The 13,012-nt window shown below is 33.5% G+C and overlaps 1 protein-coding gene across 7 annotated transcripts in view; it reads right to left on the reverse strand.

Annotated features, from left to right (window-relative positions):
- The window catches only part of GAS2 (growth arrest specific 2), a 168,314-nt gene that overhangs the window by 84,862 nt on the left and 70,440 nt on the right, over window positions 1-13,012 (reverse strand). For all 7 annotated transcript variants that reach the window (XM_070457278.1, XM_070457279.1, XM_070457276.1 and 4 more), the window contains one exon: window positions 10,231-10,372. In XM_070457278.1, coding sequence (XP_070313379.1) covers window positions 10,231-10,372 — 142 coding nt within the window. The remainder of the gene's footprint in view (window positions 1-10,230; window positions 10,373-13,012) is intronic.

Consider the following 13,012-nt stretch of genomic DNA (forward strand, 5'->3'; position numbering starts at 1 on the left):
TATATTAAATCAACTTCAGTGCAATGAAACACATAGACTATAATACCACATGGAAATCAATTTCAAACAGAGAACAATAACAAACATCACAAAACAAAAGCAAATAAATGAAACTTAATCTTCCTATCTAGTTCATCAATTTCTTCTGATTTGGACTTTTTATCCTGTCAATGGGCTTTCCTTGTAGCTCAGTTGGTAAAGAATCTGCCTGCAATGCAGAAGACTTGGGTTTCATTCCTAGGTTGGGAAGATTCCCTGGAGAAGGAAATGGCAACCCACTCCAGCATTCTTGCCTGGAGAATCCCATGGACAGAGGAGCCTGGCAGGCTACAGTCCATGGGGTCGCAAGAGTCACACACGACTTAGTAACTAAACGACCATCACACAAAATAACAAATAGGAAAAGGGGGTACATGAAAGTTGAGGAGAGGAAGATGTTTAAGGCCCTGCTAACACTCTCATCTTCAGTGAGAACTGTGTGAAGCAAGTAGTTAAAGCTTCAGCAGACTTGGATATAATCTTGTGCATTCTGTGATGGAACAGTGACAAAATATGAAAATTTTTAGTGAATGGACCAAACTGTGCCCATGAGCAGTCAATAGCAATCACATAAAGCAACATCTGACCCAACTATCATAATTCTTTAACCAAATTACTGTGCTTATTTGGAGGATTCTATAAGCATTGGAAATAAACAGACATATTCTATGGAAAATAAAATTAATTATGAAGAAAAAAAATCATGTGGGTAATATGACAGTGTGGTATGTAGGATGCATTGCTATTGCATATCCAGCTATTGATTTAAAACAGCTTTTGCATGTCAACACTCAAATATCAGTTCTACCATGGACTCATTAGAAAATCAATTTGGAAAACTGAAAAGTAACTGCATGATTCTCCTTTTTATATCCTTAATATAGCCAGCTTATAAAACTTAGAACAAATGCTCACTCAGCACCATTTCTTAGGAAAATGATAATAGAAAGATTATGTTTTACTTCCCACTTTTCTTGGAAATGTTATCTTTAATAAAACAGTTACTTCAAAACATACCCATAATATTGTCTTATCATGCCTGGTTCATAATGGCCAAAAATATTAATATCATGTTTGATAAATAGTAAGGAATGAATGAGTTAAATTTGCAGAGGGGATAACCTAGCACAATAATAAGAACAGAGTAGTTACTCAGTAAACACTAAGTCCCAAAATATCAAGGATGATAACCACCATGGATCATGACCATATCATGTGGTTACGATAGTGGTTGTAACAGTTAAGCTGAATAAAGGCTAAAATCTTACCTAGCGTCTTTAGAAAATGCAAGAATTTACATTATGTTAATGTTTATTCAATTGTAAAAGCCAACTCTTACCTTATTCTATAAACTTGAATTCAAGAGTCTTTAAGTATTATCTGTGCAATGTGCTGTGCTAAGGCACTTCAGTAATGTCAGATTCTTTGCAACCCTATGGACTGTTGCCCACCAGGCTCCCCCGTCCCTGGGATTCTCCAGGCAAGAACACTGGAGTGGGTTGCCATTCCCTTCTCCAGGGGGTCTTGCCAACCCAGGGATCGAACCCAGGTCTCCTGTTCTACATTATACCAAAGAAGTGATTGTGTTTGCTTTTTGCACTCTAAACTAAAATTAACAGATGGAAAGAGTATAGTGGCCATGGGATTTGAGCCACAAAAATCTGGTTCTGATGTGTGAGCTCTAAAATTTACTAGTTCCTAATTTGGGGAGATCATAAAATGTCAGTTTTCTGAGGAAAGACAATGGTGTGTATCTTGCAATATTTTTGTGTGAGTTAAACAAAATATTATTTATTGTTATTCTTAGCCAGTGCTTGGCAGATAGGAAAGACTTCCCAAAGTTAGTTTTCTTTCTTCATTATTATTACTTTTTGTTGTATATTATTAGCTTAAAGAGTATCATTATTCGGCTTAGTTAATATTAATGTTAATAACTAATAACTAATGGTATTAGTTATTAACTAATAACTAATGTTAATAACTAATAACATTTTTTCTATAAGCATTTTTTTCTGTGTACCTGTCATGTGAAAGCCACCTTACTAAGCAGTAGAAGAAACCTCAGAATTAAAAAAAACAAAACAAAACCTACTTTTGATAATTTAAGCTGTATAATTTAAAAGTTATTATAATGAGTATATTTTGAATATTTTGTCATGTTGTATCATAAATAGCTAATTCTAAGTTTAATCAAATCTAAGGTTAAATAGGTCAACTTGGCTGGCATATATAGACAGACATAAACCATATATCTTATTATTATTATGGATTTTTGCTAGGTATAAAACTTAAGTAACAATTATATTAAGTAACATGTCATTTTATGAAACACTAAACATCTTACCATCAATTTTCCTCCATTTCTAGGAATAAAATTTAGATAAGCCCATTTTCAATAAGTTAGCTAAGCTGATTGTATATATTTTATATATATATGGATGCATGTCTTTATCTGGATGATTAGAAAGAAAACTTTTAGTATATTGCATTTGAACTAAAGAATTTATGTTGTCGCATATACTACTCATTTTTGATATTTCATTGATTTGTCTTTTCAAAGATATAAGGAAATTTCTAGTTATAGTGAGGCTATGGTAAGAAACATTTTTTTCATTCTATTGCCACATAAATAACATGGTCTTTTGCTCTGAACTCTGAGTAGAAGGGTTCTTCCCTGATGACTCAGCAGTGAAGAATCTGCCTGCAACGCAGGAGCCGCAGGAGACATGAGTTCAATCCCTGAGTTGGGAAAATTCCTCTGGAAACCCACTCCAGTGGGAACACACTCCAGTATTCTTGACTGGAGAATCCCATGGATAGAGCCTCACGGGCTACAGTCCATGAGGTCACAAAAAGCTGGACATGACTGAAGTGACTTAGCACGCACCCATGCATTCATGAGGAGAAGAGAGGATCGCTATTGCCTTCTCTCCTCTGAACAAATTCTCTTTAAAACAAATAAAAGCTGTCTTAGTCACTGGTGATTTTTATGCAAAAGGTTTTATCACTGGAGGCTTCTTTTAAAATAATCAAAAGCATTTTGAAAAAATGTATAAGGCAGAACCCCCCTGGGAAAAGTAACATAAATCCCTATTCAAAAATACGTGGCAAGAGACTCAATCTTATAACCTAGATTCTATAAAAATCTCATGGGCATCAAATGTCAAATGGAATGCTGTTAGCTCCAGGAATAGAAAATGAGACCTCCGGCTAAAGCAAGGGATAGAGTTTCAATGTCACACAATCTGCAAGGATAAAATGCATTAAACCATGAATGTATAGTTTAGCTATATAGATATTTAGTTTTAATAGATGGACAAAAAATGAAAACATGAAAATATCATTATCTATTTGGTTTAATATATATTATAAGCAATAATATTCATGCTGGTTTTGAAGGAAATCTGTATTTTAGATTTATGCTTAAGAAGAAATTTGAAAAGATTATATTTTTGAGTGAATGTTAAATTGTGAAAATATCATAAAATAATAGCTTCCCACCGTTCTAGAGAACAGGTTCTCATACTTAGAGTGACATAGTAGAAGACAACAGTAAACTAGACATCAGAAGAATTGGGTTCTAATCCAGGCTACATAGTCTCATCTCTAAAATTTGCCTTCCACTTACTCTTTCTTAATGAGGTAACTTTATGGGTAAGGGCATTTGGTATATGGCAAGCACTCAACAAATTTTACACCTTTGTACTCAAGTGATGATCTGCAGACCAGTAGCATTGGCATCAGCTGGGAGCTTGATAAAAATGCGAATTACTGGGTCCCATTCCTGACTTATTGAGAAAAATTTAAATTTAAACAGGCTCTCCAAGTGATGAATATGCACATTAAAGTTTGAGAATCATTACACTAATCAATGTTATGATTATTACCATATCTGTCAGTTATAACTCTATATCTATTCTGGTTAAAAATACTCAAATGTGATTTGATACAAGGAACATGCTCTAGAAATGTTTAGGATAACAGTGATGATAGTGATGATAATGATGAATGGAGGAAAAAATAATCTGTGCACTGGATTAGCCCTTAATGGGTATTATGGCATTTATCATCTGTCAGGATCTATAAGAAACAAAAGATGCCTGCCTAGAAAGTGAAGGGCTGGCTCTCTTAAGTCATGTCACTCCCTGTAACTCACACACAGAGATCTTTGCATTTAAATATAGGAAGCAGTTAGCAACATAGGTGTTTTAAAAACTGATCTGAGAGAGGCTAAAACCAGGAAAAGGCAGCGAAGCATAAACCCCACACACTCATGAATGCTGAGTGTGTATGTATCCCGATTTCTCAGAATCACTGTTCACAGTGAAAACAGGATACAACATCCATATAATTCATATAAAAAGGAGAATTCATTCATAATCTCATCAGTAATGGAAGATGTATAGAATAAAATGTAGTTAACTGTCTTTGCCACCAAGTCAAAAAAATGTCCCAGAGCAAGGAATGCCTTTTCTGTCTCAACACCCAGACCTGATGTGAAATTAATGGGTTAAGTCACTATCACTCAGAGCAGCAAGTAACAGTCTCTTCTAATTTTGCTTTCAATTATACTTTATTTTTCCTTTTACTTGAAATCATCATATGAACTTCTAAAATTAACTCATACAAAACATAACTTTCTGTAATACAGGAGGGAGGTGATCTTCAGAGGAAAATGGAGCTGAATTTAAATCCTACCTGTGTCACTGAGAAGCAGTGTAATACTGGGCAAGATATTTAATTCCCTTGGTCCTAACCTAGCATTTCTATTTATAAAATTAGTGGTTGCTGGGAGATTAGAGAGAGCAGCACATATGCACTGCTTGATTAACATTACTGAACATATAGCTATTATTATTGAATATTGCACAGTGAAAATCTGATTCTGGAAAAGCTAGAAGGCTGTCTACTTTCCTGATTCAACCTGACTCCATCAAATCCTTGATATACCTGTTACTCCTGGGAGATATTTAGTTTTCTCATTCAGATACCATACTACATTTGTGCTGACATAGGGGCAAATGGCTAAATTTGGAAAAAGTTTCTGAGCTCAAACTTAGAATTGAGATGCTGATAAAGTACTTTATAAGGATAGGTGTTACAAAACCCAAAGTCTAAAATAAATTGTTCCAGGGAAGAAACAATGTGAATATAAATAACCTAGAGTGGATCTGGTATCCTGAAATCGTTAGCCTACATTAATATTAATAAAAGTAGGTTTCTTTCTATAGAAATATTCTTCCAGTCCTCAATACAGACAACAGCAACAACAACCAGATGGGATGATTTATCAAACACTGGCAGGCAGGCATAAATTCTTTTTCTGATGCAGTAGGTACAAAATGGAAAATGTTAATGTTTAAAAATTCACGCACAATCCTTTTTACTTTTGTGTAGTGGGATCTAACCCAATACTGTAGGTAGGTCAGTGCTTGACCAATGTTCAATAGAACAAAGAATTGTATAAAACTATTCTTCAGAGTCATGCATCAAAAAAAGACAGCACCACACAACAAACACCAATACAGAAGATAAAAATGAAAAAACAAATCACACACATTTGCATGCTAGCACAGCAGATAGCAAACCCTTTTCTTGCTGAGTAGATTCTTTCTCAGAGAAATAGATGAAGCATAGTCATTGGCCTCCAAATCCTATAATTATCCAATAACATAGTGATATTGACACAATTACAGCAAGCAGAATTTGCATATTTTTCTAATATTCCCTCCCCCATCCTTTTATTTTTCTCAACTTTCCAGCTCAACCAGGATGTACATAAGTAAAGAAAAATTAACAGCTCTGGGGGAAAAATTAAGCTAACTTAGCAATTTCTAGTCAGTGGGCTAAAGTAAATTACAAATAACAAATCCTCCATGCAAGAATATCATTAATTTAAAGAAATAGTTTCTACTTTAAATATCTTAGAAAAAAATCATACAAGAGCATCAATTTTAGAACCCATAACAATTTTTTTTAATTAAGAATAAGTCATATATTTCTGGTCCTAATGTAAAACAGTCCTTATAATACACTGATGTAGAAAATTCACTGATGTCAATAAATAATTCTCTAAGCAATTTGATTTCAATTAAGATTGCAATCATCTTAATATGAGTAAAATTGTCTGTTTCAGATTACATGCCATACCTGTTTACTGCCTAACATGTGTTAACAGAGAATTGAAGAAGAAAATATTACTTACAATTCAATTACTCTTTGTCTTACTTTCAAATTCTGAATACAGCATTTTATTGTTATTTACCAGATGTTAGTGCTAAGACCTCATGTTTATATTATATCATAATTTTCCCATATTATTAGTCTCAAAATATTATGAATATTATTTTTCTTGGTATCTATGAATGACTACAGTTTGTTTAAGCTACCACCAAATTATCTTCATTCATTTTTTTAGCTCATAAAAAAATGTTTCAATAGACATTGTATTACCTATCTCTACTTCCTTCAAATAAACTTTTAGAAGTAGAACAACTTGATAAAAAGAACATGAGCACTTCTGAAGTCTTAAATACATAATGTCAAATTGCCCAAGATGACAAAAAAGGCAAAAAATTTCCAATTATTCTTCAGCAATATATAGAAGATCGCACTTTCCTCTATGTTTGATAACTTAGTAATAAGTCAAATGCAAATTCAATCTATGAAAAATTAGCAAGGATTAAGAATTGAATATTTAGTGTTGACTTTACTCCAACATTAAATACACAATTCTTAATCATCATTAATTTTTCATAGTTTTTATTTGCATTTGACTTATCACTAAGGTATCAAACATTTTTATCTCTCTTTTGGGCTTTTATAAGTCTTTTATGAAAAAGTTTTTTATGACATGTATCCACTTTTCTATTGACTCATCTCTGAAATACTATTCTGGGATATTAGTTAACTCAATCTAAGAACTGACATTTGACAGAGAAAAAATTCTCTCTCAAGAATGTCTTAGAAGATAAATGGCAGGTTATGCTCTGTATGTGATTTTATCATGTGGCATAGAGAGTTACCTGCCAAGAATCAAAGCAACAAGCATGAGAGAAGCATATGGAATCAGATGCTGTCTATACTCCACAGTTCATCCCTGGCATCTTTCCCCACCCACTGAGATTTCTTGTTATTAGCTGTCGTGGAAAGAGAACAGAGTGAGTCATGGATTAAGATCCTCTCACAAATAATCGTACAAAAAAAAAAAGCACTGCCACAGACGGTAATGTATCAGTTGCCACAAAGATAAGAATGCTTTATGCAGGCAAAGACCTTTGAACAGCTAAAGACAGAAGCCTCTTGGTACACACTCAGTACAGTGATCTACTTTATCATTCATTCAAACAGATTTTTTCCCCTTCATCAGGGCATCTTTTCATTTTACTTGCTGTTCAAAATGCTAGGACACAAAGGCTGCTCTTCATCTTGTGTGCTACTGAAATGAAATCTTGAGATAGGGAAAAAAGAAGAAACCCTTGTCCTAAATTCTCTTTCAAAAGTGAAGTGTGAAAAGACATCAAGCAGAGTACACAGTGTTATGTTGCAAGAAAGTCAGTTCTGCAAGCGCGGTGTCCACGGCCATCAGCTGTGGCTCAGTCACGTCCTCACCCACCGTGAACAATAAGAAAAACCCAAGGAGAATGGGTTCTACTTGGGGAAATGGAATTTCTCATTGTCCTTCCTCGTGATTATCATGAACATCGATGGACACAGCTGTTTCCTTTCTCTGAATAATCCTAAAATCAATGCTATCATACTGGCTCCTTTCTTCCATCTCCACAGGACCTATTATACATCACCTCATGTCCTATTCTAAGCAGCAGAAACTTCAAATTTATCTTTTCATTAAGTAACAAACTAGAAAGCCGAATTACCTCATCTAGTTTGGTACAGAGAGGATTCAAAATTATTTTAAAAAATTTTATAGCCTTGAAAAGTTGGTCTTATTAAACATTCTTGGCTATATAAATACACTTTAATTGCAAGGTATAAGCAAAGCTATACTATAGAAGATAAGCAGAATCAAAGATATTTTAACAAAATACTTAACAGCTATTGCATGTAAATTACCATGGGTTTTCTTTTTTATAAAGTCAAATAGGGTGAAGAACTCGACCATTTAAAAACTCTTCTTCACATGATTTTATATGCTACAGAGTGTGTATTTATGTATAAGTACCACTATCATATAAACTGAATTATGCTTTATTGTTTCAACATAAAATGTATTATTTATTATCTGAATGGGATTTTAAAAAGTCATCCAAGCTTCTTGGAGTCCAGCTGAATGTTTTACTAGTTCAAGTAACAAGAAAAACTTATGGATAGTAAGAAAATTGAGACAAGATCATATTTATATTCATAGTTTCTAGTAGTCCACTTGGCCTACAGAAGTCACTGAAAAATTCTTTCTTGAATGGAAACCTGCGCAATGAGCAAAGTAACAAACAATAAATCAGTTTCCCCAAATGGCAATGTAGGAGGACTCCAGGATTTTAAATCATGATGTTATCTGTCCACACCTGAAAAGTGGACTTCTTGTGACTAATAGTACACTTAGCGTTTTTAAAATACTAAGTGTATTTTAAATACACAATACAAATTGATTTTTTAAAAATGTATGTGTATATGTGTGTCTGTGTATGTGTGTATACCCACAGACATTTAATAACTCTTTCATGGGTTTTTTCCACAAATAATTTTGCCTCACTCCCTTCCTATAATCCTCCACTCACATAAACCTATAAACCTGAAAGTTAAAATCTATTTGTAAAATTACCAAAGCCCTGAAAAAGAATTATATCCATATATATCTTCCACCAAGTTTTTTTTTTACTTTGATGTGAGGAAATGGTAAGAACATTCAAAATCCATTCATACAACGGGCGTTCACTTAGCACACTGTTTTATAGAGTACACTACTGTGCAATTATTCTGGTTTATTTTTTCTTTCAGGTATAAAATGTTCTCCTAGTCTAAGTTCATGTTATTCTCTTCTCCACTGAGAGACTTCTCAGAAATCTGATGACAGTCTTTTCCATATCACATTAACTCCTCTTAGTACAAATATAAATTTCCTTAAGCACAAAAAATGAGTAAGACTTTAGCTGCCATACCATCAGTTTCCTAGGTTCAGCAGGGGAAGGAATTTTGTTTTGTGAGGCTTCAAGGCAAAGAATATTCTCAACGTTAGTAAGGTAATTTGTATACGTGTTTTCTCTGAAGGATGCTTAGTTTACTTTGATGTTAATATTTGGTATTACATGGTTTTGTAAATTGAGTTTTAAAGCCTCAGGCAAAAGAACCAAAGCATTTCCCCCACCCCCTAAACGTCTCCTTTCTTCACTTAGTTCCACCTTACTAAAACTGGTCTTTAATTTCAATATTTTCCATTATAGAGTACCACCGGGGTAGATCTTATATAAAAGATTTGACCATTTAAGGGTACCAAGTAATGTCAAAACACTAAATGGTCCAATGTATGTTTTCTTCCAGGGAAATACAAAACCAGGCTCTGTGGTCTGGAAGTGCATTTGCCAAAATTCAATCATAAAACAAAACAAAAACCCCAGAATTATCTTGGTAAGCCTAAGCACTAAGGTATGTGCTAAAACTCTGAGCCTGACTCTTTGAGACCCCACCTGTCTTTATTCCATCATTTTCAATTTGCCCTAATCTCTTTCTTGTTTGCCTAATTTTTAACTAGCAAAAAACAAATTTCACTAACTAAAAATAAGCTTAACTAAAAAATGTTTCAACAAAGTGCTTATAAGCGATAGTGTTTTCATAATTTTTTAGAGGTGAAAAGACAAAAGTGCTCATGATGGATGGCTGGAACACATGTAGCTATTCTTCTAGTCCAGGTAAGAGCCTGGTGGTAAATTTTAACCCTACATTTTCCAAGAATCCCCCATTTTGCAATGTATATGCTTATTTTTAGCCAGGAAAGAATTCTGCTACTTATGTTCCTGTTATTTTATGAACAAGGTGACCAAGAGTAAGAGGGTGAATTTTTCTACCTTCAAAAACTGAAGTTAACAAAAACCCTACAAGTTTACAACAAACTACATTTTTTAAAGTTAACAAACTGTGAAATGAATCACACAAAGAAGTTAATTTTGATAGTTATACTGACAAACAGTAATTTTAATATCATATCAACTAAAATTCTAAAGGAAATATACATACCCAAACCTTCCGATTCAAATAGACATGTTTCATCTACTCCTAAATCTCGGCACCAGGATAAGAAATTTGCTGTATTGTCTCTGGCAAAAAAGGAGCCTGAAGGTGCACTGGCTTTGCATGGAATCTTCTTCAAGGGCAGATTCTGAAAAACAAAGAAATCTCACTCTGGTGGAATATCTGGCAGTCATCACAATGACACATTTATGTTTTCAATAAAATGCTTTGGTATGACCTCACAGCAGTAAATAGATTTGTGAGTAGCTATAGGAAAGGATATGAAACACAAATGAAACTTAGTTGGTAATCAAGAGAGTATGAAAACCTATGCCTGTAAACATAAACTTGCCTTTTTAATATCTAGAAGTAAATATACATAAATCCTTTCCCTGGCTCAGACTGCCACTTTCTTTCTCTTCTACTGTTTTTTATTGGGGGGGGGTTCTTTTTCATCTGTGTATTCTGTCAGTATTTCTCATAAAGTATCTATAAATGTATTTCTCGTTTGTGAAAGGAGAATGAAATACAAATATGAATATGAACATAGATAAAATGTAGCATACACAACTCTATTCTTATGTGCATACATAGACACACAATAAGAATTACACAAGAATTATAAAGTCAAAAGAGAGCAGCAGAATTATCTAACATCCAAAAGACTCTATCACCAATACCAAGAAAAGGAAATATTAAAAATTTTCATCTTTCAACAATAACATGCTACCTTCATTCTTTCAGACTATTTCCTTTTAAATCACAGATCATTGCTATATTATGTAATACAAAAATAATTCTGGTTGGATTTCTGCTATCTGAACTTGAAACATATTTACATATTCTGTATCATTTCTCTTCCAGGATAAGAAAATGCTTAAGATAAGGGAGTGTGTGAACCTGGACAGATTTTTCTATTATTAACTTCAAAAATTTTAGCCCTAGAAAGCTCCCTTACCATACCAAATGTTATAAAGAATTGCATGAGGTATTTTTTGTTCCTTTAATAGAATATAACCAGTTTTCGTGGCATTCCATGAAGTCAGAGTTTGATTCTATGTGGATGTGAAAGCCTGAGCCAAGTATTTGATGATTTGGGCTAGACAGAGCTGTGCCTCTGAAAGCAAAAAAGATAAGGGGGAAGCATTTTATGATTTAAATTCATATATAGGATTATTCCTTCTATTCTCTGTGAACAAGAAAATATAAACAAAATGTTGTTGACTGTTGAGGTCATTTACAAAGATGGTTATAAAAAATGAAATGTGGTCTTTGTGTATTGGTGAAGCCTGCAAATATCAAACTATTACTAGGTTTTTCCTGTCCAATGATTTTATAGTTACATAACTAATATATTCAGTTACTAAGTCACTCTAAGAGTGTGTCTGTCTAATATCCAAGATCCGTCTCTTTGTTGTTAAGTTTGTTTTAGGCTTAGACATAATAAAATTTTTTCATGAGTATACATATATTTATATAGACACATATAACAATGTGCATGCGTGCTGAATTGCTCAGTTGTGTCTGACTCTTTGCAACCCCATGGGCTGTAGCCCTCCAGGCTCCTCTGTCCATGGGATTTTCCAGGCAAGAATACTGGAGCCTACTTCAGGAAATGACTTCTCGACCCAGGGATTGAACCCACCTCTCTTGCATCTCCTACATTGGCAGGCAGATTCTTTACCACTAAGCTACCTGGGAAGCCCACATATAATAATACCCCTTAACCAATGTGGTTAAGTAGTGGTTTTCAAAGAAATGTTTTCCTCTATGAATTGTAAAAGCAATAAAAAATAGCATCGTCTAATATCACTTTATAAAACATTCATGAACATCAGTCAATATTTATTAAAACTAAAATACATATATTCTTAAATCTAGCAATTTACTCCTAAGACTATATCTTGCAAATATAATAGTGCTTTAAAATATATGAACAAGTATATTTGTTGCAATGCTGACTGAATAGAAAAAATAGACATAAGAGTGTGCCAAGAAAGCGATGGTTGAATAGTGCATAATATACAAATACAATGAACTCTGTGCAATAATTTTTTAAAAAATAAGATAAATGTATATGTGTTGAACCGTAAGACGTTCAGTACATCCTCTTAGGCAGATAATATACAAGCACATGTGTACACCACAATTTCATGATGTGTGTGTATTCACACACATACACAGTATAGATGGCCATATATGCAGTTAAATTGCATGTAAATATGTTGGATTATAAATATGAACATTGTATTTATTTATATAACATTAATTTACAGAAAATTCAAGCAGGGTATCCATCAAATTAATACTTATTACCTTTGAGGAAGGTGATTGATGCATAGAGGATCATTTACATCTTACATAATTCCAAAATATGCAGTAAGATTTTGAGTGACTTTTACATTTTATCAATATTTTCTGATTAAATTCAATTCTAAAGTCTTTTGATTCAATCCATTACCTCTCAAGTGAATCACCTGCTAGGAATTGGGAGCCCAATTAACTACCTGAGTTCAAACCCAGCTGTGTCACTTTACTGCTGCAACAGTTTTTGACAGATTCCTTAACGTTTCTGTTCCTCAGTCTCCTCTTTATTCAACATGTACAGGGGAAAAAAGTGCATCTCATTGACTATGGTGTGTGTGAGTGCAAATTAAATAATATAATTCAAGTGAAGGAATAAGTGTTCAATAAAGGTTATTATCACTGCCACGAATGCAAGGAAAAATATACTGAATTGCCTATGACTTCCTTCTCTCATATTTTCTTACAAACATCTGATTTTTCT

Source organism: Odocoileus virginianus, chromosome 28, assembly GCF_023699985.2.
Source record: "Odocoileus virginianus isolate 20LAN1187 ecotype Illinois chromosome 28, Ovbor_1.2, whole genome shotgun sequence".
Lineage (NCBI taxonomy): Eukaryota > Metazoa > Chordata > Mammalia > Artiodactyla > Cervidae > Odocoileus > Odocoileus virginianus.